Source organism: Varanus komodoensis, unplaced genomic scaffold, assembly GCF_004798865.1.
Source record: "Varanus komodoensis strain SLA01 unplaced genomic scaffold, ASM479886v1 scaffold41, whole genome shotgun sequence".
Classification (NCBI taxonomy): Eukaryota; Metazoa; Chordata; class Lepidosauria; order Squamata; family Varanidae; genus Varanus; species Varanus komodoensis.
The window spans coordinates 6,696,679-6,722,886 of record NW_025335954.1 but is presented as its reverse complement, the minus strand read 5'-3'; the positions used below and the strand labels follow the sequence as shown (position 1 = coordinate 6,722,886).

The 26,208-nt window shown below is 45.2% G+C and overlaps 2 protein-coding genes across 17 annotated transcripts in view; both read right to left on the bottom strand.

Moving 5' to 3' along the window:
• The window catches only part of STAC3 (SH3 and cysteine rich domain 3), a 39,957-nt gene extending 21,833 nt beyond the window's left edge, over nucleotides 1–18,124 (bottom strand). Inside the window, exons 1-4 of the mRNA XM_044443184.1 lie at nucleotides 18,102–18,124; nucleotides 16,488–16,567; nucleotides 9,454–9,523; nucleotides 1,302–1,560 (exon numbers count right to left, since the gene is read on the bottom strand). Of these exons, the coding sequence (XP_044299119.1) occupies nucleotides 1,302–1,560; nucleotides 9,454–9,523; nucleotides 16,488–16,528 (370 nt within the window). The 5' untranslated portion in view covers nucleotides 16,529–16,567; nucleotides 18,102–18,124. The remainder of the gene's footprint in view (nucleotides 1–1,301; nucleotides 1,561–9,453; nucleotides 9,524–16,487; nucleotides 16,568–18,101) is intronic.
• Nucleotides 18,125–20,141: 2,017 nt separating this feature from the next.
• Nucleotides 20,142–26,208, bottom strand: part of R3HDM2 (R3H domain containing 2) — a 168,177-nt gene continuing 162,110 nt past the window's right edge. For all 16 annotated transcript variants that reach the window (XM_044443190.1, XM_044443189.1, XM_044443191.1 and 13 more), the window contains 3 exons: nucleotides 25,144–25,244; nucleotides 23,422–23,506; nucleotides 20,142–20,941 (listed from right to left, as the gene is read on the bottom strand). In XM_044443190.1, the coding sequence (XP_044299125.1) occupies nucleotides 20,601–20,941; nucleotides 23,422–23,506; nucleotides 25,144–25,244 (527 nt within the window). In that variant the 3' untranslated portion in view covers nucleotides 20,142–20,600. The remainder of the gene's footprint in view (nucleotides 20,942–23,421; nucleotides 23,507–25,143; nucleotides 25,245–26,208) is intronic.

The window sequence follows — 26,208 nt, the reverse complement described above, 5'->3', positions numbered from 1 at the left end:
GATAGCCAACTATGGCCCAGCCTGGTTACACTCCCTGTTTCCATTCTACACAGAAGTGGGGTCGTTTGCGCTTGCCATGGGGAGACCTACAGTCACAGACACAGCATTGTCACCTTACATGTAACTCGCCCCTGAGCTGGCCAGTATGTGCTTTTGAATATTCTGGTGCCTCTGAGCTTCCTTTGGAAATAAGCCAATGAAAAACCTATGTCGAAAAGGGACAAAAGGCTCATCCACACTCTGAACATGTGCAAAGTGCTCCCCTTTTCGGAAAGGCTTTTTTCTTTTAGTGTGAAATGGATGGCAATCTCTATGAAAACATCACACTGAGATGGTTTGGTGTTTGGTCTGGTTTTATGTCCTGTTCTGGAAGCAGTGCAAGAGACTGAAACTTTGGCCAGGCTAGTGACATTTTGGGCAGTCAGCAAGGACAATTCTTTCCACCACACAACCTCACTATCAGGAAAAGGGAAGCAACAAGATCAGTAGGGCTGGAAAGAAAGATCAGGGAGTGACCTATTTCCCGAATCAAATTAATATTAAAGGCCCCACCTCCTCGGAGAGCTGCATGACTCACTCGCTTTGGAATTATGGGGATATGTAATGATACGGAGAGAGAAGGCAGTCGGATCGAGCTGCACGCAGGCCCCCCCCCACACCTCAGCCCTTGCCGAGTTGGGAGTGAGGGAGGGAGGGAGGGAGGGAGGGAGAGATCGCCATTAGCATCCCTCCCTCCTTGCTACAATGCAGACTTGGTGGGTGGGGAGAGCCTCAGCTTCTTGAGAACCACCGCCTGGGCAGCCATTTGCTTTCTCTGCTTCTGCACAAGAGAGGTGGAGGGATGTGTGAGTGTGTGCACAAGCAAATAAGTGGGAGAAAGGGTGTGAACATGCATGTGAGAGGGTGTGGTTTGTGTGAGAAATGGCATATATGAAAACAGGTGTATAAGGCCATGTGCATATGTGTGTGTGAGAGATTCTAAATAATGTTTGACCCATTTCCTCTCCATCTTAGTGTCCTGCTGCCCCTTAAATGTGTTCCCAATGGCACACACCCCTGCACAGCTTCCCCATCTCCCTCCACAACCTCTTCCTCCTTACACTAAACTTACAGGCAGGACTTGTTTCCCCTAACAGCTGCATGGCTTGCAGCAATTCGGCAGAGATGCACTGACAGGGCAAGCTGGACTCCTACCTGCCAGGCCACGGCTAAAGTCCAGGAGCTCTGCAGGAAGGCAGAGGCTGTAGCCCCCTGACCACCACAATTCCCTTGGAGCCTCACTTCCCTCTGGCAAGACTCACGGACAATCATGCGGGCGCAGACGTCGCAAAACTTGGGCTTTTTGAAGTAATGATCCTTGAACTTGTGAGGTTTGTCGTTGACTGGCTTTTCCGGCTCTGGAGGTGGCTCAGGCTCCTCGTCCTCCTCGTCCTCCTCGTCCTCATAGATGTAGTAGATTGGCCCACCCGATGGGCTGACCAGCTCCCCGTTGGCCTGGGGTTCTTCCGGGACAGGCTCTTCCTTGGGCTTGCGTTTGAAAAGCTGCTTTAGCCGCTGCAGCTGAGGGTTCGGGGTGGGGGCAAGGGGCGGGGCATGTACAATCAGCACTTCGGAGATGCCAACAAGGAACCAGTGCCATTGGCATGCAAGCGCCCAACTTGTCTGCGGCTAGCTCGAAAAGGAGGCAAAGCAGCCCCGGAGGAACGCCCAAGACAGTTACAGCGGCCCTGTGGCACGGACCAGGGAAGAGCGCCCCAGCAGCCTGCCTGCAAAATGGGTGTCTTCCCAAAGTCCAACAAACATACAGAAGCAGCGCTGCAACCGCCATGCAACTGCATGGAGGCCCTACCATAGAGCTCACTGTTCATGCACAGAGGCTTTCTCTCCAAACCACCAGAAGGAAATGATGTTGCAGGCCTGCAGCATTGAAAAGCACCAGGTCCAGCTGGGAAGCCACAGCAAAAGAACAGCTGGCACTGTGGAGTGATTTCCATGCAATGGCATTTTAAGAAGGGCTAGCAATCAAGATGTTCTTGTGTGTGTGTGTGTGTGTGTGTGTGTGTGTGTGTGTGTGTGTTCTCATTAGTTGATTTAACCACCTGCCTTGTAACCAACAAATTGTTAATAATTATGTGAAGAAGCAGTCATACAGTTTCAAAAATTTTGCATGTATAATTTCAGCAAACCATTTAACAAGCCTGCTGGGTAAGCCAGCATTATTATGCCCATGTTGCAGACTTAGGAAGAAGGGGCAATGGTGATAGATTTGACATGGGAGCTTCCTCACAAAGAACGTTTCTTAGCAGTTATGCTCTATACTGTTTGATCCATCACATTTAAAGTCCATATGCCAATTTCCAAAATGCACTTTGCCCCCTTCTTTTCAGATACTGAAAGGCATCTTAATTTACACAAAAGTGCCACTCATTGTTAGAAGGAAAGACTATCTAATATTTTATGTTCCTCTCTTTGTACAATACACTAGAACCAGGGCAGCCTCAAATAGATTGCAGCCATACTGATTGTGATTGGCTGATACTTTAAAGTCCGCAGTCCCAAATTTAAGTAGCCAACATATCCCTGATGCGTTATGTGCATCAGGTGCAATGGTGTATTATTTCTGCAGTCAAGCTCCCAGAGGAGTGCATTCACCACCTTTTGCAAGTATGCAAGAATGTAAGAGCTGAAGAACATGAGAAAAGCCCTGCTGGACCAGACCATCATGCCCAGCATTCTGCTCACACATGGCCAGCCAGCTGCCTGCAGGATCCCAGGAGGAGGACCTTAATGCAACAGCACCCTCCTGCCTGTGTTCCCCAAGACACTGCCTCTGATACTGGAGGCAGCATTTAGCCACCAGGATGAGTAACCCTGAGAACCTTCTCCCCCATGAATTTGTCCAATCTCTTTTTAAAACCATCCAAATTGGTGGCCACCACAATATCCCATGCAAGTGAATTCCATAATTTAACTATGTAGTGGGTGAAGATGCACTACCTTATCTTTCCTGAATCTCCAGCTATCCAGTTGTGTATGAATGAACCTGGGTTCTAGTATTACAAGAGGATTCAGTCAGCCCTGTTTCACTTGCATTCATTTTAAGCATTTATACCTAACATGTTAAGAAGCCAACTGAGCATGGCACTGGTTAGCAAAAACAATAATTTTGCACTCTGCAAAATCAATAATCTGCACTCCCTTGCACATTTTCTGCTTATACTTAGTAAGGGAGAGATGGCAAATGTGCATTTAAGAGAACAAAGGTCCATTTGTATCAAGGAGTACTAATAGTGTTTCTGGGCTCAAAGCATGCAGTATCACCTCAAATCAATAGGTGGCAAACTTTCCTCACCAGCACGAAGACAGGCAGAAAACAAGGGGGGAGCCAGAGTGCACTGAAGGCAGAGTTTGCAGGGATAAAGGGCCAGTGCTTTCCTGTTAATAGGAACCATCGGCCACCCCTCCCAGAACTCCGTATTCCCTCTGAGCTTAACTGCAAACTTCACAAGATCTGGGAGAGAATGTCTTTTTCAAGCAACAAATGTATTAACCACTGTGCTAATGTTAAGTATTTTGGTAACTGAGACCCATTAGCTTAGCAGAAGATCTGCTCCAGGTAGAACACAACTCCTAGGACTTTTTAAATTATTATTGAAATGAGTCTCCTGGGGGACATGGTTATGGGGACTGTTATGATATGCATCTTCACTTCAAAATGTACCATTGCATTAATGGATTGCACTAGCATGAGATAAAGACCTACAGTTGCCACCCCCACCCCGCTGTGGGGTAGTCCGCTCTTAGGGGAATGAAGTGGATGGACCCCCTAGCTAATATGGATGCAGCACAGTTAAGTACATGTTTGGAAGGCTTTCTTCTATCAAGCAAAGAGCTAACTCATGCTAAGTCTGGTCCATTCAATAATAACAACAGCAGCATAAAGACTGACTGCAGAGTAGTCATTGTTCAGTTTAGTCAATGTGTCAACCGTGCTGGGCAGGGGAAAAGGTGGGCTCAGCCCATAAAGAAGGGCCAGGAGAGATGCCACGGGTGTTCGTGCGCACCCTAACTGTGCCACCAGCTCTGAATGTCAGTCCCACAGCAACCAGTACGTAATTTCATCCCAGAGGTATGCTGAAGTTCATCTTGACCCTGACTGGTTCAGTCTGTGCAAGGCAGGAGGGCTGGAGGACACATCGCCAGACCAGATGTGGATTCTGCTGCCATGCAGGACAGCCGGGGCCACTTACAGAGGATGCCTGAGATGGCAAGACACTGGAAAGCACAGAGTCAGCATAAAGAAAACAATGCTTGAAATGCAACCTCTTTCCTGAGGCTGTACTTGGTAATTTATGTCTCAGGGGACAGAGCCAGCCAATACTCATCCTCCTGCGCTCTTTCACATATATTTATTTGTGTCCATACAGAGTCCCCTGGGATCCTGATATTTGGGAGTTTAATGAAATGTGGAAAATCCTGCAGTGTTTAGATTGTTTCTATGTGCTGTATTCTATGGGTAACTCCTCCACCACAAGGATGAGCACTTTACGGCTCCCTGGAAGCTTTGGCCTGTGACTCATCAGCACAGCCCATGGGGAGAGATCATGGAAGTTGTAGGGCAGCATAGCTAAGTGGCCCAAGTGGCCCACCTAAGCATGTCCAAGTGGCCCACCTCTGCTCAGTAGAGTAAGAAGAACCTTACGCCAATCTTGAGCGGTTCTCTTCTAGTGCAGAGTCCCTTTGCTGTTCCGAGACATTAGAACAAGCAGAATGTGTAGAATAGCAAAACCAGTATGTTGTATCTGAAAGCATATCTGGTCCCCTACATTTTTCCAGAACAAATTGGAACAGAGACCACACCTCTAGATGGAGGCCCTTTTGGAAGGTAGGCTAGTATGAAGAGCAGAGAAATCTTAGTCTGTGGAAGACTGTTGTGGGAAAGCAAAGCTCAGTCTTCTTATTTCTGCATTTTCCCGCATCACTGAATGGGCCCGCTTGTATGTTCAGGAAAGATGTAAATGAGAAGAGAAGGAACAAAGCCACTGCACATTCACTGTCACAGTTTCTTGATAGTGAGCCAAGTTTATGCACATTTTAAGCTCAATATGTGTGCAGCTGGCTAGCCAAAGTGGCAAAAGTGTAAGCTGAGACTCTTGTTCAGGTCCCTTCCTCAAGTCTTACCTATCCAACACATTTGCTAGTTTGGCCTCAAGCAAGACACTGATGCAGGTCTGAGCCCCAAGATTGCAACATGTCTAGCATAATAACCGCCTGGCATACAGTGGGGCTTGCTGTAAGCGATGCAGAGAATGCGAGTAGAGTATTTTGCATTCTTAGATAGAATTTCCTATCTGCTAAGTTTATGTCATGAACAAAGACAAGCAAGCAGACTGAATTGAAAAGGGATATTCCTAATGTGAATGTACATTCCTAAAACTCTCCCCTTGTCCTGCTTTACCCTTGCAATGCCTCTGATTTTCCATCTTTTTGTGACTCATCATCTATATTCCTTTAAAATGACTGATTTGATTATTCAAGCGATGCAACAACTCTGTAAAGCAGGTTGCTATTGTCCCCATTTGACATCTGTGGAACGGAGATGGGGTGGATAGCAATTTGCCTAAGGCTGTATGACAAGGCTATGCCAATGCAGAAGTCAGGGCTTAGCGGGTGAAATTCCAGCACCCTGTCCACTGCTCTGCACAAGTGCCTAATACCTTCTGGATACCACTGTAGGTAATTCAAGTCATTGTATCGTGAGTTGGCCTAACTCTGGGCAACTAGTGAGCAGTTGAGGGCTTAACACAACAAACTTGTGCCCTTCATGGCTGGAACATGCTCCTTCCCCTGCGGAATGCAACATGGACACGGAATGCAACAGCAGAATATGTGCAATGCAAGAAGCAGAGGCAGCTTGGAATTTGGAAGAAGGCAGAATTAGGAGTTCAGAGCTGAGAGTTTAGTAGGATGGCAAAAGGCTGGTGGTAGCATAGCGGTGCTTTGGGAATCTGATTCAGGAATGGTGGTTTTGCAGCCTGTTTTTATTTGCTTCCACTAGACCCTTCTTTTATGCATGTAAATAAAAATAAGTGTTATAAAGCCACTTAGGTCTCCAGTTTGTCTTATGCATAAGAAACAACCCTTGAGCATTACTGCTAGAATCACCATTGCTTCAGGAAGGGGAAAGGAGTGCTTAACAGTAGGCTTTGGGGTAGATATGACCAACTGTTCCAAAAATATATTTGTGTATCTCATCACAAACATCTACAACTTCTGGGGATCCCACAGAACAGTTTGTCCTAATTCTTAAGATCTCTTCCAAAGACAAACCCCATTGCTCATAAAGATCTTATAAAGTATTGTGTTGCTGGTTTTTGTCACAGAAGTACTTTGTCTAAGATACACACACACTAAAAGGGCTTCTGTCCCACATTTGAAGGTTAGGAGTTGAGTGGCGTGCAAAGGTGAGAGTAAGTCACTAGTGACCAAAAATGTCAAAATATTATTCTGGATAGGACTGTTTAGTCCAGCACTTTCTATGAGCCACTCCCACCTAAAAAAGACTTCAAATACAATGAGCACCCCCAGCAAGGAGGTAGGCATAGGTAGGCACAAATGGCCAGCACCTCCATTTGCTCATGTCCCAAGGGGAAACCTCACAGAGAAAATTTTCAAGCTGCCACCTTCAAGCTGCCAAGAAAGTAACACACTTTCTTCGTGTGAGCTTCCTTTTAGACTTGCAGATCATTATGTGTTCACGTGCCCCAACTTATTTTGTCTCTGCCAATGCCTCCAAATTCCAGCAACCTGCTTGACATTCCAGCAACTTCTGGGGAATTATGCCGCTTGAATATATGCATATGCATCGCTGTAACAATATATTCCCCTCAGTAAAGCAGAACTTTGACCTCCTAGTTGCAAAATGCCCAGCATGCCTTGCCAATTTAGACCAGGATCCAAAACAAACCCAAACAGCTGGTTTTGCCCACCTAAAGGGGGCTTGGTGTTTCTTGAACAGCAATCCTCCATGCGTTATTGGCCACCCCATGTGAAGCAAAAGGGGGCTTTTTTGTGCAATTTGTGAAAGGCAGGGTTGGCAAACTGCTGATTCAAAAAATTCTGGTTCCAGTGTGGAAAGGTTAGTGCCCAACCAGCCCGGACAACTGAGGGGGCAGCCTGAAGGGCTGTTATGCAGGAGGGCAAGTATGTGTTTTCTGCCATCCCAGACAGTGGGACTACATCTAATGGCATTAAGATACAGAAGGGCAAATTTCAGGTGAACATTAGGAGAAATGTCTTGATGGTACAAGCAATGTGATCACGGAAGCCTCCTAGAGGGAGGGTGGAGTATTCCTCATAGGAAGTCTTAAAGTACAGGCTAGACAGCTCCAGGACTGAGTTCCCCCACTGAACAGGGGAAATCGGACTAGATAGCCAACCAGTCCTCCTCTAACTCTGTGATTCAGTCAGCCTAGCCTTGTGGTTAATGCTGTAAGGCATTTTACAATGTGTTCTACTTTGTGTTCCCCAAAAGCACAGCCATGGACAAGGGCCATAGCTCAGAGGTAAAGCATATGCTTTGTATATAGAAGGTTGCAGATTTGATCCCTGATGGTTCCCTGGAAGGCTGGGAAAAGTCAAGAGCTGCTGCTGGGATGCTTGAAAATCTTGCTTTTTTAACCATGCCTTGCCCAGGTCGCACCCACAAGCACATTTTTCAGGCAATGCTTGTACATTTCACGCTTGCAATTGCCTTTGCATATGTGTTCAACTTGCAATGTATGGCTGTGAAAATTGGACCATAAGGAAGGTGAGCACCGGAGAATTGAGGGCTTTGAATTGTGGTGCTGGCGGAGACTCCTGTGAGTCCCTTGGACCACAAGGCGATCAAACCGGTCAGTCCTAGAGGAGATCAACCCTGACTGCTCAGATACTGAAGAGGAAACTCAAATACTTTGGCCACCTAATGAGAAGGAAGGACTCCCTGGAGAAGAGCCTGATGCCGGGAACAATTGACGGCAAAAGAAGGGGATGGCAGAGAATAAGGTGGCTAGATGAAGTCACTGAAGCAGTTGGTGTGAGCTTAAGTGGACTTCGGGGGATGATGGAGGACAGGAATGCCTGGAGGAGTGTTGTCCATGGGGTCACAAAGGGTCGGACACAACTTCCCAAGTAGCAGCAGATGTGTTCAATGGAAACATGTTGTTCCCTTTTCTTTACCCAGGACTTCCCTGAGCAAATGTGCTGCTCAGTAGGCTTGCTTGCGATTGCAGTGTTGCTTTAAATGATTTCAAGGCTTTTATTAATGTTTCAAATTAACATTTTAACACTATGTATTTTAAGGTCCACTATAATGAATTCTCTGGCCCATTTAGGGATATTTTTCAGTATGTTCAGGGGTATATAAAAATCTATGAAATAAAACAAATGGACACTTTCAGATGCATGTCTTGCAGAGTGAGGGGAAAGTATACATATATGTTAGCACTTGAAGAAAAGATGAACCCAAATGCACATAATTCCTATTCAAACAGTATCAACAAAAGCTTGCATTTGGTACTGGGAACAAGGAGACCATGCTTCTTGGTTGGAGAATACTGATGAAGCACAAGCTTTCCTCATTTTCCCATCATCCTGAACTGCATCAGTGTTGGCAACACTGGGCTACATGGGCCCACAGTGGGCAAAACTAGCTCTGGCTTAATAAAATTCAGCTTTCCATGGTCCTATGAAGTACAAAGGGGATGTGCACTGAAGGAAGAAACATCCTCACAGCTGCCAGAAATTACTCTGAAGCCATCCCTCTTCTTAGCTTTTACTCAAAAAGTGTGTCAACCAATTCCAATGTGTAGCTTTTACTGTGGGGGGAAATAGCAAGTCCTCCATCTGTACAGAAAGGAGGGGGGACAAACCTAGGCAGGTTTATTTCACTATTCAGGCTTGCTGGCAACCCATGCACTAGTTTATAAGGGTTATAGCATGGCTTTCTGTTCAAGAAAACATGTATCTTTGCTGTTTTTTGAAAAGCCCATTGAGCAAGAGACTCGGAGTAATTTCTTTGGATCGTGGCCATAACAGAAAACTTTGTGCAAATGTAAAGCTGGACAAGTTGGCCCAATGGCGACCCTAACCTTCAGGAGACACCCCGAGGAGGAGGCGGTCCTCCGTGCTTGTGAAATGTGACAGCGATCAGAAAGTCTTGGGGATGCAGGGAAGCAGAGGGATGGTTCTTATTGGGAAGGGTTCCACTTGGCTTCACTAGCAAGCAGGCATGTGGAAGAGTATTTCCCAATCTGATTGGTTGCAACCACCACAGCCAAACAGGCCACAGTCGGAAGGTTCTGGCATCCTAGGATGTTCTGGAGAAAGACCACGCTTCTCCAGACAGACCCTGTGGCTGATTGTGCAGGAATTAGGAGTCACCCTCCCGATTTAACCAACAACAGCACTTACCCCTTCCGAGGGTTTACCCCCTTCAGACGTGGGTGATGCAGGTGGCTCTAATATCTCTTTTTCTGTCATACTGCACAGAGAAGAGAGCGGATACAAAGATAAAAATAAAAATAAACAAAGCCAATGGGGTATGAGCCAGGGTCCAGGAGGACAGGAGTGGTACGCACAGCATCTATTTAAGGGGTGTGCATCAGGCAAGATCCCTCGGGCTTAAACCACATGTGCCCTCATATTCTGTAGATCTCTACTGTGGGAAATCACAAACATCTAGACACTTCCACCAGCTGTCCAATCCATGAAATTCCAGGGATGGAAGGGTGGAATGATGTCACAGGCAGGATAAAAGCCTGGTGAAGAAAATGCCAGTTCTTGGGCTGGCAGTGCTTTAAGGCTCATCTGAGAACAAGAGTTCAGCATCAGAGCTTATCCTTGACACATGTGGAAAGAGCACCTTTGAGCATGTGGAGAATGCCTTCCACCCCACTAGTACTACTGCTCTTGAACTGACAAGACAGATGGGGCCTCAATGGGCTGCATTATATAATCAGGACTATAGCATACTATCATGAGTATCTTGTTGCATCATTTTATTGAATCAATATGAGCTCGCAGACAAATTATTGATGTCTGTGGTATGCATAGAGCCTTTGCAATTTCTGGTTTTGGAGTGAAACTATTCAAAACAAAACTCTGTTGGAATTCTGCAAAACAACTCAATCATTTAAGTACTTACTCTGCCACATCCAAATGCCTTCATCCTTCCAACACACACTTTTTAAAAACTGAAATCATTCTCACTATATTTAGTATCTTGAGAGAATGAGCTCACAAGGCTCTGTCCATAAGCTCTCTCTCTTTCTCTAATACAGAGCTTCCATAAGATGAGCAGTTTATGAAGTTTATGAATGAGTAACCTTACTCACTGGTGAATAATCATAACTCAAGTCCCACAAGATTAAGGAGAAGGCCTTTCTCTACTTTGCCAGTAGTTCCATAGCTCATGGTTTTGATGACAAAAGGTTCACCTGAGATGCTGGACCTGGAATTCCACAACTGGCACATCCCTGCCATAAAGAAAGAATTCTGGGAACCCCTGGAGCTAGACAGATCATGAGGACTAGTTGATATACAATTTGGCAGAGTCCAATGGCAATGGTTCCCTTGAACTGTTAGGTATCAGGATGTAAGTGGAGGGGTTGTGATGATTTAATATTCCCCCATTACAGTGGTGGTATGAGGCCAAAACATTGCACCAAAGCACCTGGCAGTTGAGGGAAGAATCTACCTTAGTATTATTCTCCTGAAGTACTAGTCACTTGTGTGTAGAAAGTCTGAATGCTCTACCTTCTATAAGCAAGTGAAACTACAGCCTTGAGCCTGAAGGGGTCAAGCCCACCTGATTCTCCTGATTATAGAAACTGGACCCTAGTCTAACCTAGGAAGAAAATAAAAAGCTCTGCATTCTATCCCAGTCAAAGTAGCACAAAATGTCTTGCTGGAGAGTGAAGATGGCTTTAGCAGAGCTTTTACCTGGCAAAGAGCTAGCTCCAGCCTGGTATAGCATGGGACTGGACAGGCAGAGACGGTATTTTGGTTCCTTATGGGAGTCAATCAGTGCTGCACCTCACATAGGACCATCTCAACCACCTTGGAGACGATTGTCCAGTTCTGGGCAACATCTGGTCATCCAGCGTAACAAAAGGCTTCACTTCTGCAGCAGGGGTCATTTCAATGTCTCTGTGCGCTACCTAGAAAAAGGTACTGTAGGCATTTTTACAATGCCCACAGTTTGGTATGCTCTGTGATTCCCACAACATATTACTTGACATGCCACAAAAAGGAGCTAAGTGGATCGTAAGGGCTCAGCAACTGGCAGCCCCCAGGCTCAATGAGAACGGTGCATGAGTGGAACTTGTGCTGTGTCAGTCACTGACCTTCCTTCTGGCAAACTGCTTGGGGCCTATATAGGGAAGAAAGTTCCTGCCTCTGGGAGCCACATTTTCCCTCTCTCCTATAGCCTTCCGAGTCAGAAAGTCAACGTTGTGAAATAGGGGTACATATTCTTTTTCAGCCCAGGGCCAACTTCTCTTCTGGAAAAGTTTTTGAGGGGCACATTCCACATTGGGTGGAGCTGAAGGTGAAAGGGGCAGGACCAAAGGGAAAGAGAGCTATATACCCGCGTACTTTGGATTAATGCTCTTCTTGCCAGTAACTAAGCCTTAAAAAAGCATTTCAACTGTCCAGAATGGGGGAAATGACACAGAAGTGGGAGGTGACCCAATGTTCAGTGTTTCAAGGAAAAGGGATGTAGCCATCTGAAGTACCCAGGAGGGTAAGATTTGGTCCCCAGTGTGAAACTTCTGGTCCTTTCTTTTAAGAAGACCCAAGGGGTGAGAGAAAAGGATGAATGCAGAATAACTTGAGAAGGCGGAAGAAGGAAACTCTTCAGAATGCTCTTGTTAGAGAGTCAGTGTTGTGTGGTGGTTAAGAGAGTGGGACTGAAACTCAGGAGATTTGGGTTCTAGTCCCTGCTCAGCCTTGGCCCATCACAGACATTCAGCCCACCCTAGCTCACAGGGCTATTGTTGAGTGAGTAAGGTGAAGAGGAGGAGGAGAATTATATAAGCTGCCTTGAGTTCCTTGAAAGGATAAATGGCAGGATATATATATAATGCATACATATGTATGTACTCTGCTCCTACCTGTCTGTCTCCAGATGGTGTTGCCAGGGGACTATTGCTCTGCGCCATGGCCTTTGTGCCATGGAATTCTGCAGGGCTCTATTTTGTCCCCATGTTTTTTAACATCTAATGAAACTGCTGGGAGATGACACTTCAGCTCAAACCTCTGAATGACATCAGTATGCTGATGACACCCAGCTCCACCTCTCATTTTCATCATTCCCAGGTGAGGCGGAGGCAGTTCTAAATTTGTCTGAGCTCAGTAATGGACTGGATGCGGGCCAATAACCTGAGGTGGAATCCAGATAAGATGGAGGTACTGTTGTTGGGGAGTCCATCTGTTCAAATGGGGAATTTTTGTGCTCCCACTAAAGGATAAGGTTTTCAGTCTTGGAGTACTCCTGGATCCCGAGATATCACTTGTTGCCCAGGTTTCCAGGAGAGCTTTTTATCAGCTTTGGCTGATTTATCAGCTGTGTCTCTACTTGGATAACCATGGAAAGGTTCTGCTCATCCATGTGCAGGTAACCACCTGCTTGGATTACTGTAATGAACTCTACGTGGGGCTGTCTTTGAAAACAGTCCAGACCTTGCAACTTATCCAAAATCAGTCAGCACGCCTGCTAACAAAGACCAGCATATGTGAGCATATCATGCCTGTCCTACACAGGTCACACTGGCTGCCGGTTGCTGTCTGGACCCAATTCAAAGTGCTCACAAGAACATATGAAGGCCTAAACGGTTTGGGGCCAGGTTATCTGAGGGAGCACCTCTTTCATATCTACCAGCCCATTCACTGTGTTCTTCATCTGAAGCCCTCCTCTGTGTTCCTCCCCTCACAAAGTGAGGGGGGAATCTGCAAGTAGGAGGGCCTTTTCCAGCATAGCACCCCAACTTTGGAATTCAATCCCACTTGAAGACTTGTTGGCACTGACTCTTTCAGCTTTTAGGCACCAACTAAAGACATATCTGTTTAGCAGTTATTGTAGCAGATTAATTTTTAGGTATTAATAATGTTATTTTATGCTGCTGGCAATGGGACATGATTGTAAAGGAGAGATATTTATTCTTTATTTTAATGGTTTATACATTATTTCTGAGAATATATATATATATATTTAATTCTATTTATTAATAGAATTAATAGTATTTATTAATTCTATTCTTTTCCTATTTTGGTTTTTAATTCTGTTAACATTATTATTATTATTATTATTATTATTATTATTATTATTATTATTGGTCTTTGTAGCAAATGTTATATTATGTTTGTATAGTTTTTTGTTGTTGCAATTTATCGTGTTGTAAGCCACCTAGAGAACCTATCCCTAGTGGAGGGGCATATAAATTGAATAAATAAATAAGTACATTCTCTCTTCCACACATGCCCATTTCTGCTTCCTCAAGCAGATGAACAGCTTGAAATGGAAGCCAGAGAAATCTGATAGAAATGCGATCCTTTGAACACTTCTGATTCTAATTTGTGTTGTGCAGGGCACAAAGAGAGGGCAAGAATGGTGGTAAGAGGAGCTGGTAGTCCTTGGTAGTGGGGCTGCTAAGGCAAGCACCCTGCACCCCCTTTAAATGACTTCTTCACTGGTAACACTAAGGCCACCTTTGAGTCTGGAACAGAGCACATGAAGTCAATCATAGGAATCAGCGTGATTCATCCCATCAAAGGAAGCTTTTCATTCAAATAAGACCCTGGCAATGTCTAAAACTAACTTAAGCATGGCTTATGAAAATGGTTAAAATTGGTGCACTGGCAATAAAAAGTTGCTGACAAGGGTCATATTTCCCAAACAGGTCATCTCACTCATAGGGAGGAGGGACGTCTAGGCTTTTAACTGTTCGTTTTTACCACACTGCAGCCATCTCTGGGGGAAAGCAAATGCAGTAATTTCTTTTCAATGGAACAGACAATGCCCCTCTGTGCCATCGCTGTTAACTTGCACATTCACTGTATTTTTGCCATTCCAAGACAATCCAGCAAGCAATGGCCAAGAGTAGAATTAAAAAAGAGTTACCTTATCATCTTTGCTCAGAAACATTTACAGAGTCCCTCATATTTGTCTTAAAAATTGCATGTAGACTCAAAACTACCTCTTTTCCTAGGGCTCCTAATACAGATTAGTTATCCCTGATTAAGTCTCTTGGTTTATTCTCAATTCAGGCTGGTAAAAAGGGTAGGCCAGTTCATGCATGAAAAAAGGAACCAATCCACTTTGGCGTTGTGACTTTAGAAACTGAATGTATCCATTTCTAAAATGCATTTTTAAAAGGGTTTCCTAACTAGCCCCAGGAGTTCATTCAGCAAGGCCGTAGTTATACCATGGATTTATATTGGGCATAACTGTTAATGACTTCCTCCCTCCCTCCCTCTCAGAGAGAGAGAGGGAGGGGGAGGGAGGGATCCTGGGAATTGTAGTTTGGTCAGAATGCTGAAAATCAGACATCGCTTGCCAACCCACACAATTCCCAAGGGTTCCTAAGATCATTAAACTAGTTTTAATCTGCAATAAAATACCCTTAGAGGACAACATAAGCATTACGAAATCTGTGTAAAATGTCCCATGGGGGTTTATTTGATTGAGCGAGTCAGAACAGAAATTCACTGTTTCCCCATTAGCTTCCCAGAATTCAGTTATGTTAGAGAAAAGGATAGGGGGCAAATAGTTCTTGCAAGGAACTAGTATACTAAACAAGAGATTATCTACTATGGGATTAGTATTTGGTGAGATAAAATGGATTCCAGCACTGAAACAGTGTAAGTGCTTCATTTTCATTAACTTCCCGGGAAGATCATCTGGAAAAATCTGCTCCTTAATCCTGGTTGTGAAGGCATATGCCAAGATTACTCAGTGAACTCTACACATGCTCAGAGGTGTTTTTTCTTTATGATCACTCCAGATATTTAAGCCCTGTTATTGAAAACCTTCTGATGATGCTTTCAGTGAGCCCTGTTCACAAATCACTTTGTGGGTATGAGTACAAACATACGTTCCTAACTCATCTGACCCTTTGAAACTAATTGGCAGAACAACTTTCCAGACGTTTCCAAAATCCTTAACAGAAGGACTTAGCCCCCAACATGAAACCAGGAAGAAATTCTTGGCCTGGGACAAGACCCCTTTTCCCCTGCTTAGCATTCCCAGCTTCCAGATCTGTATGAACGACCCAGGGAGTGGCCAACCACAAACAAGCCTGCCCTCAGCCATGTCACTCGCAGCCCCTCAGCACAAAAGCATTTGGGGTTTCCAGTGTGTAGCTGGCTCTGGAGTCTCCAGGTCTACACATGGATCCGAAGCCCCAGCAGTGGTCAAAGAGCAGCCATCAGGCTCCGATTCCTGGAGGTTTAATTACTAGCCGCTCAAATAAGCAACACGTTTACTAGGTTGGCATGGAGGCAAGGAACAGCCTCCTGGCACAAAACGCGAGATGGTCACCAGCATTGCTCTTTTACAAAACTCAGCCTCTCACATTCAACAACTGAAAACAGCCGTTTCCCCAGGGACAAAATGTTCCTCGCGTTTTAAGTGGTTAGGCCAGGCCTGCATTTCACCGCTTCATGGCTCACGTATGGGCCACAAACAGCCCTCACCTCCTTCCTTTCCAAATAACAAGAGCTTGGGAGGTAGCCGGGGCCGTTCCTTTGCCTATCTGCGGAAGCTGGGCTCCTGTGCTGCAAAACTGAACACTCTTCAGGAAGTGATGAACCTTCAATTTTACAACATTACTGCAAAAATATGTACACAGATTCCTGTGCACACTAGTTCTTTCCCTAGTCACTGTCAGAAGAGGAATTTCTGCCATTCTAAGCCTCCAGAAAGAAACTGATATATTTGTCTAACACAGAAAGTCAACCGCTTAAAGACAGCAGGAGGAAAACAAAGAGATATTTGCTATGTTTCTCAAGTGTCAAATCCAAGAAAAGACACTTATATCCCCGCAAGAAAACAGTAGCTGATGGCAGTGAAGTCTGGCAAGGTATAAAGATATCAATCCCAGTATAAATGTATTTTATATACACACACTTACCTTCAAGAATATGGGTTCACACTCTCTGCAGATTAAATCCTGAGCCTATCAGGCAATCCCCTACAGCCCCAGAGTGCCTGCTGTGTCACTTTAGAGATCCATACAGTGGATAAAGACTTTTCCCCTTCCCAGAACCTAACATGCAAAAGTTTGCTGTCCCAGCACCACAACTGAAGTGACAGGACAAGAGGGGAAAAGACAGCTGCCCTCCATTGGGAGGGCTGACACAGAGAAATTGGACACTAGGTAGCAGCTTGAACATGAATTGTGGGCCAAACTGTCTGAGACATCAATGCAGCAGCTCAGCCAACTTACCCGGGACAGAGAAGGGGCGGGCATTGTCCAGATACTGGCATGCAGATGAGGCAAAACAAAGATCCATTTGCTCATGACGCCTGAAAGAGAAATCAAGGCCCAAGATGCAGGGCCCCACTAACTTAATGCTGCAAATTAGCACCTCATCAGAATGGCTCAGGTCAAGATTTATCAGCAGAGAGACTCAGGAGCGTGGAAACTACACAAGAACCTGCCAGATTTACTTTTTCATCCATGATCAAATGCCCAATAACAAAATACCATTGACAAGATTGCTTTCCATTTCTCCTGTCCCACTCCTGCAGGTTCTGAAGCCACTGTAATTGAAAATAAGAACCTGTCTGGGTTTGCAAGTTCCACCTTGGGTCTGCATGCAAGGCACCAATGTTCATTACTGATTCCAGAAAAAATGGGCCCAAAGTATTCAGAGCAGTACTCTCTCCTTCTCAGGGTTAGTCCCAGTAATACATCCCTGCTGGTTGACAGCCACCCGTTGAAGTGGATGTCTCTTTGGTTATGATGCCTCCCAGATGAGCTGGACTACAAATTCCATCATTCCCAGTTAGCACAGGCAATGACAGGGAATTTTGGGAGTTGTAGTCCAAAATTATCTGGAGGGCACCAAATTAGAACTTTAAAGAAAAACATAAAGATCAACCTGCTTCAAGGATCAGGGCAGCTAAAGTTTTCTCTAGCACCAGACTTGACCTTATGGGGTTTTCCTTGAATTTCACCTGTGAAGCCCAAAGAAGGATCAGAGCACCTATAACATAGGAAGCTGCCTTCAACCAGTCTTGGCCTGCTATAGGACAGCTTCTTATGTGCCAAGTACTTCCAATTCTTACACCAGAATTATCTACTTAATCTGGAGAATAGCTAGTGGAGCATAGCTCCAGCTTTTAGCTGCCAAGGCTGCAATCCTATACCCACTTATATGGGAGTAGATCTCACTGAATTCACTGGCAGTTCCTTCTGAGCAGACATTGACAGGTTGGCACTGCTAGTCGCTTTAGCACTACAGCAATACCTGGGAAACTCTCAAAGGTAGGTACGAAGCGAGAGTTCCTGTTGTTGATAGGTAGGGCTCCAGTTATCTTCACATAGGACTGGGCCTCCTCCAAGGCCAGCAGAATTAACTATGCCATTTGATTATAGATTGTACATTTTATACAAAATCAAAAGCTATTTGCCACACAACTTGGTTTGTTTGTTCAAAGCACAAAATATACATAAACATGAGCACAGATGTGAAAAGGTTAAGACAAAGTATACTGCACTGGGAATGTGCACCTTACAGATTTGGAAGAGAACATAATGTGGAGAGAATGGGTCAAATAGCACCACTCTAGTCAAGAGGGATTCAATTCACTTCTTTGGTATCTTCTGATTAAATCAGAATAACCTCTGTGAGGAAAGAGGATAAAGCCTAGGTCTGTGCATGTTTTTAAGTACATGTAAATATTGTCTAATCTGTGGAACTGATTACAGTTTTCTAAAATCCCATATTTCAAATGTACCTCATTTATATGTTTTATCTAGTTTTAATTTTAAAAATTAAGAGTTGCATGTCACAGCCCCTAGATGTCATAGTCCCTCCAGCTTGAAATCTCTTACCTATGTGTGTGATGACTCTTGGGATTAGCTGTGTATTGTCAGGAGTATTCTTCTGTAGCATTCCATCACTTGTTCCAGGTTTGATCCTTGGCATTGAGAAAAGATATTTGGTCCCCTAAACCTAACTCACTGAAGCTTCAGGTTCATAACTTCTTTCCTAGCAGGCAAAGATTCCTTTTGTACCAAATACTGAACCTGCTTGTTGTCTCTGAATTTCTGTTCTTGCTGAAAAATAAACATCTTTAATAGTACTTAGTTCCCTAGCTTGCAAAATCAGACTGACATCTTCTTTAGCAAAGTTAAAGATACAAATCTGTCTTTGTGGGGAGAAAGTTCAGAAATGGTAGTATTGGCTGGTTGAAGATTAACTAGTTACTCTTGGAAAACGGGTGCTGCCAAAAACAGCAGGCCTTTTTTGAGTTCTCCCACCTCTCAAAGCAGCAATGGGATAATGCTCAATCCGGCTGTGAGGCTCTCCAATCCAGCCCCCATCCGGCTTCCCTTGGAAATGCCCCCTTTATGAAGTCATGCCCCATTACCTTTAATCTTCTCTTCTTTGGAGTGTTTCAATGCTGCATCATCAATTTCTCCAGCAGCATTCCATTCAGAGACTGTTAGAAGACTTGATTGTTGAAAAAACACTGAACTGCTCTGAAGAAAGACAAGGGGCATGTGAAACTGGCTTCCTTGGGAGCCACCACATGATTTTGCCCATTGGGAAAGGCAAGGTGTGCACAGACCTGGCTCCTTGCCTGGCACACCCTAAAGGGCCAGCTTCCAAGGAAGCTAGTTGCATGCAACCTCAAGAACAAGGGGTGAATGGAGCTGACTCGAGGATCTCCTGAAATTTCCTCAGGGCAGAAGCTAATGAAGGACATACAGAGCCACCTTCCTGGGCATATGCATCTGTGTGTTCATGCACGCATGTGTGCATGCATATGTACACAGGTGTGTGCCTGGATTTGGGGGAGATATGTAAATGAAATGTGCATGTATGGAAAGGGGCACATGGGTTGCCCACTGCTGGCATGGGGTCCTTGAGGTCCTTCCCCAGAAGAAAGGTGGACTATGAGTCAAAATTTGCTCCCCACTCCTGCTTTAAGTTTTGCCATCCTTGGCTACTTCTGTCATCTTCCCATTCCGCTAGCAACAGTCAGTGATTCAAAAGGGGAAAAGGAAATGCACAACATGGTTAAGTTGGCCTAAATTTAACCATGTTTTCAAGTTAAGTCACAAGACTCTTTAAAAACATGGTAGCCTCAAGTAGTTCGCAACATATTAGTTCTCTAAATGAATACGTTAAAGTAAAGACTAGAGAAAATTATCTTTTAGGAGCTGCCAAATTACTGCTTGTTAAATACCTATTTGGCTAATAAAGATTTGGAACAAGGTTAATGGAATGATATTGTCCTCAATGATGTTTTTGGAAGGACACACACTTAAGCTCATGCATGTTTTGAGATAATACATTACTTGGGGGAGGGGTCCTTGGTAAATACTGGCTGCAGTTGGATGTGATACTTCCTGAAATTCAGGAAGGGTGATGCTACAACACCCATAATTCTCAGCCAACATGGCCACTGGCTGGGAATGCTGGGAGCAGCTGTCCGACGCATGCAAAGCTGTACTAAACTACAGCTGAATGCTACATGTGCTCTCCTATGTTTGTTTGATGTATCCAGCAACAGGAGATCAGAAGCAACCTCTTTCATTTCCCAATAACATGGTTTGTCTGTTCAAACTGTGTTGTAAACAAGATGTGAAAACTTGATGTTACTGCAAACATGACGTTGCAGTGGCCAGAACCAAAGGAAAGGAAGGCCCTTCAGAAGTATTGCACCCAACTTGCACCAATATTTACTCCCCTGCCATTCCAATATCCAGGAATTAAATATCAGCTTAATATTGAAGCCATCTGCTTCACCCGAGGCCATATCCCAACAGCACCCAGCTTGGAAGAAGGAAAGGAAATCTTGCCCACCTTTGATGGGCTTCACTTTCACAACATCTGAGTGGAGAAAGAGGCAGGGAGGAAGCAGCTTTAAAGTGACAGACGATTTTTTATATTTAAAAACCAAATAATAATAATATTATTAATAATAATAATAAACCCAGATTAAATAAAATGTACAGTGAACATACCCAGCCAACATCTGTATGTGCAATTAAATACGGCTCCGTACCGCGGCACAACGCTGAACAAAAACAATATTCACGTGTTTCAGAGAGGGGGTAAGGGGTGGGACATGTTCTTTCACACAAAAAGTAAAATAAAATAAAAACAGAAAACCAAAAGAACAAAAAAAAAATCAATGTATCTCTTCATTCTGTCCATATAAATATCTCCAGAAAGATCCCCCCTCCCCCACCAAAATTTTAAAAAAAAGAAGACAGGGTGCCTGTGGAAACAAAGGAGGGGGAGGCAGAAGGGCAAGGGGCTGAGAGGGGGCCAGAGAGGCCAGTCCAGTGTGCTTGTTGCCCCCTCTCCTCCACTTGCCCCTATTGAGAGCTGGCGCGCTCCAGCACACGCAGGTCATAGTTCTTTTTGGCCATACGCAACTTGAAGCAGCTAAGAGAGTTGTTGAGACGCAAGGAGGCGTTCTGGGCTGCCAAGGGGCTGGGGAAGACGGCCACGATGGTGTATAAGGCAGCAAGGTCAGTATGCCTGCCGTTCTCTGCAGTCCCGTGGTTGTTGTCGCCACCGCCCCCAGGACGCCCCTGAGTCTCTTTGAGCCACTGGATTTTGGCACCAGACATGGCGAGTTGGGTGAAGAGCTTGTCAGCCTCTGTACGCGTGATGCCCTCAGGCAGGTCAGTTACCTCCAGGACACGACCCAACACTGTTGGAGGTGGCACAGGGAGCGGGGGTGGGGGGGAGGAGAAAGAGAGAGAAGGCTGTCAGTAGTATCCTCAGCTGCAACTAAGACAGGATGCTGGAAGGTGGGTGACTGAGCCTGGAAGTCCTGGCATCTGCTTCAGCCAATGTGCCAAAGGACAAGCTATGGCCAGGTCCCAGGTCTTTTAGGCTGGAGCCACCACTCATCTAGTCAGTACTGCTGGTTGATGAGGACTGAGGGCTGAACCTAACTCTGTCTTCTCCAGAGCCCATGACGTCTGGCTCCAGGGAACAGAATCTAGGGAGCAAGACAGTGTTAGTTTCAGGCTCTCTGACATGCCAAAGATAAAACTGGCAATGCGACCTCTGTTGCCACTTCTACTGGGATGAAAGCTCATGGGGCAATGAGCAGCTCATTCCTCAGGTCAAGCAAGGCCCATTATCTTCCTTGCCATTTTGCTGATGTACACGTAGCTGGCCCCTGACCACTAATTACACATCCCCTACTACTTCTCCAGCTCAGGTCCATGGGCTGGTGCCAGTGACAGCCATGTGGTCCCAACTTCTTCCTCTGAACTCTCCTAGTGAAGATGCGACCCAAGGAAAAGTCCTGTGTTTCAATTCTTGATGAGCCTACCACTGATCAGACGAGACGAGTAAAGCAGCTGCCTCTCCCCGCTTGGTCTCGCCCAGCCCCGCCTGGCAGCATTGCTCTCAGCAGAAAAGAACATTGCCAGCCAATTTGGTGGCTTCCCAGGCAGAGGGAACTACGCACCACAGCCAGGGATGTGCCTTGGCAGTAGCTTTGGATCTGTGCCTCAAGTAAGGAGCAGCACAGCAGGTCTAGTTTCCAGTTAGCGGCAGTGCTGGGTCCTGGCAAGTGAAATGCTTTGCTAATATTAAATAGGCATGCAACAAATATAGCAGGCCCACCCCAGGCTATTTTCCACTGGAGGGGGATGGGTAGAAAGGTTTCGTGATTTTAAAGCAACTCTTAAAGGAACAGCAGGACATCTCTGCACTGTTTGTTTACGGGACATTTCCAACATTCCTCGTTTGCGGGCATGCGGAGTTTCAATGCCAATGTAGTGTGTCCTGCCCAAATCTAATTAGCCAGCTTCAGCGTAGTTCATATTACTAACAACAGCAGGGAGAGATTGACCAGTCCAAGTCAGCACCATTTGTTGGCCTTCTGTGCAAACTCTGTGTGGGGAGGCAGTTCTGCTCTTTGTTGCAACAGGTTTGCAAGCCAGCCATCACAAGCATGTCTCCAGTAGCCACTTCTTTGTCAAGAATGCACAAGGCCTGTTATAATTGCACATGTGAAATGACACAAATATTCACAGTGAGCACTGATCTCCATATATTATCCAAATGAAAAAATGGAGGAGTGGAGGGAGTAGCAGGCTGGGCTATATGATCATAAGAGAGGGTGCTGGTTAAGAGTGAAATGTTCAGGGATACTAGTTTAAAGAATGCAGGCTCCCCAGCTCTACACCAATTACCAATCCTTCTTCCAGGAAAGCCTAAATACATAAAGCTTAAGAAAATGGTAGTAAGGCTGCATCAGGGTTACCATGGGATGTTAAGCTGGCAGTTTCCAGCCACCCAATGCTGATTGGAGTGCTCCTCCTGTCCAATGCTACCACCAGTTTTACATAAATGGGATTCTGTCAAGGGACACTCTGCCATGGAAAACTTCCTCCAGAAATTAATAGAAGCAAGCAAAGAAATAGAGTCCTGGACTTCTGCATTTTAAAGCTTGCTGGATGGCATCATATTCTCTGCAGGTTCTATTAAAATGAGGTGTGCACTCTGAGAAACCAGAGTTTGCTTCATTGCCATGGTATCCACAGGTATGATCTGTGATGGCTTTGGTTGCCTTGGCTCTGTAAGAAAGTGATAGGCCAAGGTGAAACTGCCATCCTTCTGGGCAAAGGGGTGCTTTTTAGTCTTGACACAGGCCAAAGACCAAGGAGGTACCCAACCCTATACTCATTCTAATCTAGGGCTGAGGCAGCAGGGTCGAAAGGGGAAATGAAACCCACAAATCATTTGAACGCATAAAGAGTGGTCTTCCTCGCCGAACCCTAACTAGATCTAGAACAAATGCTCCTAACCTGGGAAATGGTTCTGGCAAAGGTAAGGCATGACTCCTCCCTGCAAGTAAGTAGGAGCTTCACACATTATTCCCCGCTTAGACCCAACCCCTTCAGCTAGCCAGCCCTTCAGAGGCAGTGGACTCCCTCCCAGGCAAGAATGCTACATGGATTTCCCATTATTTCCAACTGGTCGGAAGGTAGGGAAGATGGGTATGGCCCTGCCACATCAATGTGTGGGGACGACAGCACCCTTCCCAATCCCTCTCCCAGATTTCGCATTTGCTCCATTTACACTGGCACAAGGCAAAGAGAAAGAACACTTTAGAAAGGGGACAGTGAGTGGAATGGGTGTGTAACAGGTGTGCAAACATTTGTCACTTGCCTACATCACTTGTTCCAAGGTCCGTAGAAGCCGACTTAAGAGCCTGCTTCTTGCTTCGATTGCCATGCTTCATCCCTGTTTGTCCCTGTGACAGAAGAGCAAAAGAGTGATATCACAGGGCACTGCCACACTCACCCAGGCATCACCCCTGGTATTTAATCTGACCAGTGCCAGGACCTGGAAAGCAGCATTTCCAGGTCCTAGAAAGCATAATCACTCCTTTTCTGCCAAGAGAGTTAATACCAACTAGCTCCCTGAAGCAGCAACCTTGCTTAAGCAAAGTCTGGTCAGTGTCAGGATGGGAGAGTGAGTGCCCTGTGGATCCTTCCATGGGCTCTAGCATGGGGAAAAGGTGGGATGTAAAGGACTACTCATCAATAATAATAATTAAAAAATCTGAGTTACACACTGTAGCAGTGGAAATGCCCCACAGTTCCATATTTAACACCTCAATTCTGTCTTCTCTTTCGTTCTTCTACATGAGGAAGACTGGCAGTTCCCCCTTGCTTCATCCCTGATTATGTTTGCTATTCTAACTAACCCTGAGCCCAAACCCTACATAGTTAACCAGCTGCAAACTTTCCCTTGGGCTCCATGCCCTGCCCAATTTGGAGGGTGCTTTTGATCAGAGTTCCCATCACTCACACCTGACTTACAGCCACATTGTGACACAAGTAGCAAGCAGACTGCTGAGGCACGAGCTCAGGAACCCAGAGCAGCATATGACCTCAGTTTTGCCATCCACAGTGTAGAGAGAAAGAAAAGGCACCTGAGGTGAAAAAGGCCTACAAAAGGCAAGCTGAACAGAGAAGGGGCCACCACAAGATTCCAAGCGGTGGAAGTGTCACGTTTCATGGGCCATTTTTGCAAAAGCTCTTAGGTTGCAATTCAGCATGCAGTCACACTTTCAGTTCAGCCTTTGCAATGAATTACACCAAGTATTTGTACAGTGCATTGAAGTATGCAAAGCAGTTCATGCATATTATCTCAGCCACCCCTCCAGTTGTATAAAAAAGCACCCCGTGGCATTAGTATTATTCCCACATGGCAAATGAACAGCTAAAACCACCTAGGAAGGTTCACGTGAAGAGACCTGGGAATTCTGGCTCCTAGTCCACAAGGCTATGGCTGGTCCCACTCTCACTGGCATTTACTTGTTTTTATTTATTTATCATATTTATATCCTACCTTTCCTCCTTCAAGGAATTCAAGGCGGCTTATATAAGCCATCTCTTCCTCTCAACCTACACTGTGAGCTAGAGGGCTGAGGGCCCCAACTGGCACAGTCACCCAGTGAGTTTTGTGACCAAATGGGTACTAGAACACGGATCTCTTGGATCCCAATTCAACACTCTAACCACACTTTCAGGCAGGATGACTGCTCAAGCGCAGAACCGTGTTTAAAATCATATGATCCTACAAATGGCTTGCCAGGAGAGAGAGAGCTAAGCAGAATTCTCGAGAGGAAAATCTGGCTGGTTCTTTCAGCTGCAATCTTTCAGTGCGTCTCCTCCCTCAAGATTTTACAATGAAGGGGCAGGGGCAGGGGCAGGGGCAACTGTGTACATAGCTGGGACTGCTTTGAAAGCCTCTGGCTTACTGCAGCAGCACACTCAACTATGAAGGGAACCATGATGCTTTGGTATGCTTTATCTCCAACCTGGCCTACTATGCAGAGGAAAACACTCCTTCCACCTGAGACTCTACTATGTCCTCTCTCACCTGGTGTGCTGTATAGCTGGACTGGTTGTGCAACAGAGGTGGGGGGCAAATGGAGAGATTATACTGCAGAGGCTGGCCCAGCAAGGAATAGCGCCCATCACCTGGAGAGAAACAGAACCAAAGATGGGTTGGTTAAGAGGTCCCAAGTCTTGCAAGTAGTCATGTGAAGAACCGGAGGAAAAATCCTGGAAAATGTGAGGAAAAATATATCTCCTTCCCCCAATTTTCTGAAAAAAAATAGTTGGATTGTGTTTTCCAGAATAACACCTTTTTTCAGAATTTTTCTGGACTCTTCTCCCATAAGTAGGATTTCACCACAGGGAGAGCTTCTCTTCCTTTACTTCTAAGGGGCCCTTGCTTTTGTAAATACATGGACACAGGGTTGAGATTTTACTAATTTAATAGCATGGCAAATCTTGCCCATGAGCTGTAAGAGGCCCATATTCTTGGCTTGTCTACAGAAGAGGAAAGCTTCCCTCTGGGCAACAGTTCAGCATGGAAGTGTTTGAATTACATCCAACTCAAGCCTCTAGAGTTCAGAAGGATGTAGTGGTTATTCTGCAGTGAGGTTTTTAATAATACAGAACTGCTAATGTTCTAACTCCTTTGTTATCTTTTCTGAAGGTTGGGGTTTATGCCCTGCAGTGAAACTGGCACAGAAATTGAAATCGCAAAGGAAGTGCAACTACCCACAATACACTTTGCTGCCCATTATGACATCAAGCAAAAAGTTTGTTTGTTTGTTTGTTTGTTTGTTTGGAACACTTATATGCCGCTCCATTCACAAAAGCCTCGGGGCGGCTTCCAATACAAATAAATAGCTATAGAAATACATAAAAATCTGGAGACACCCTGGCATAAATATAAAATCAATAAATAAATTCAACAATTAAAATAACGTTTAAAATAAAAATAAAAATTAAAAAATTAAATAAAAAGGAAGTTCCTTCCTTTGTGAGCCCTGAAGGTCAGGCTCTTATGCTTCTCACACTTCTCAAGGCCAACTCAACCACGGAGCATGTTCTTTCTCTCTCTCTCTCTCTCTCTCTCTCTCTCTCTCTCTCT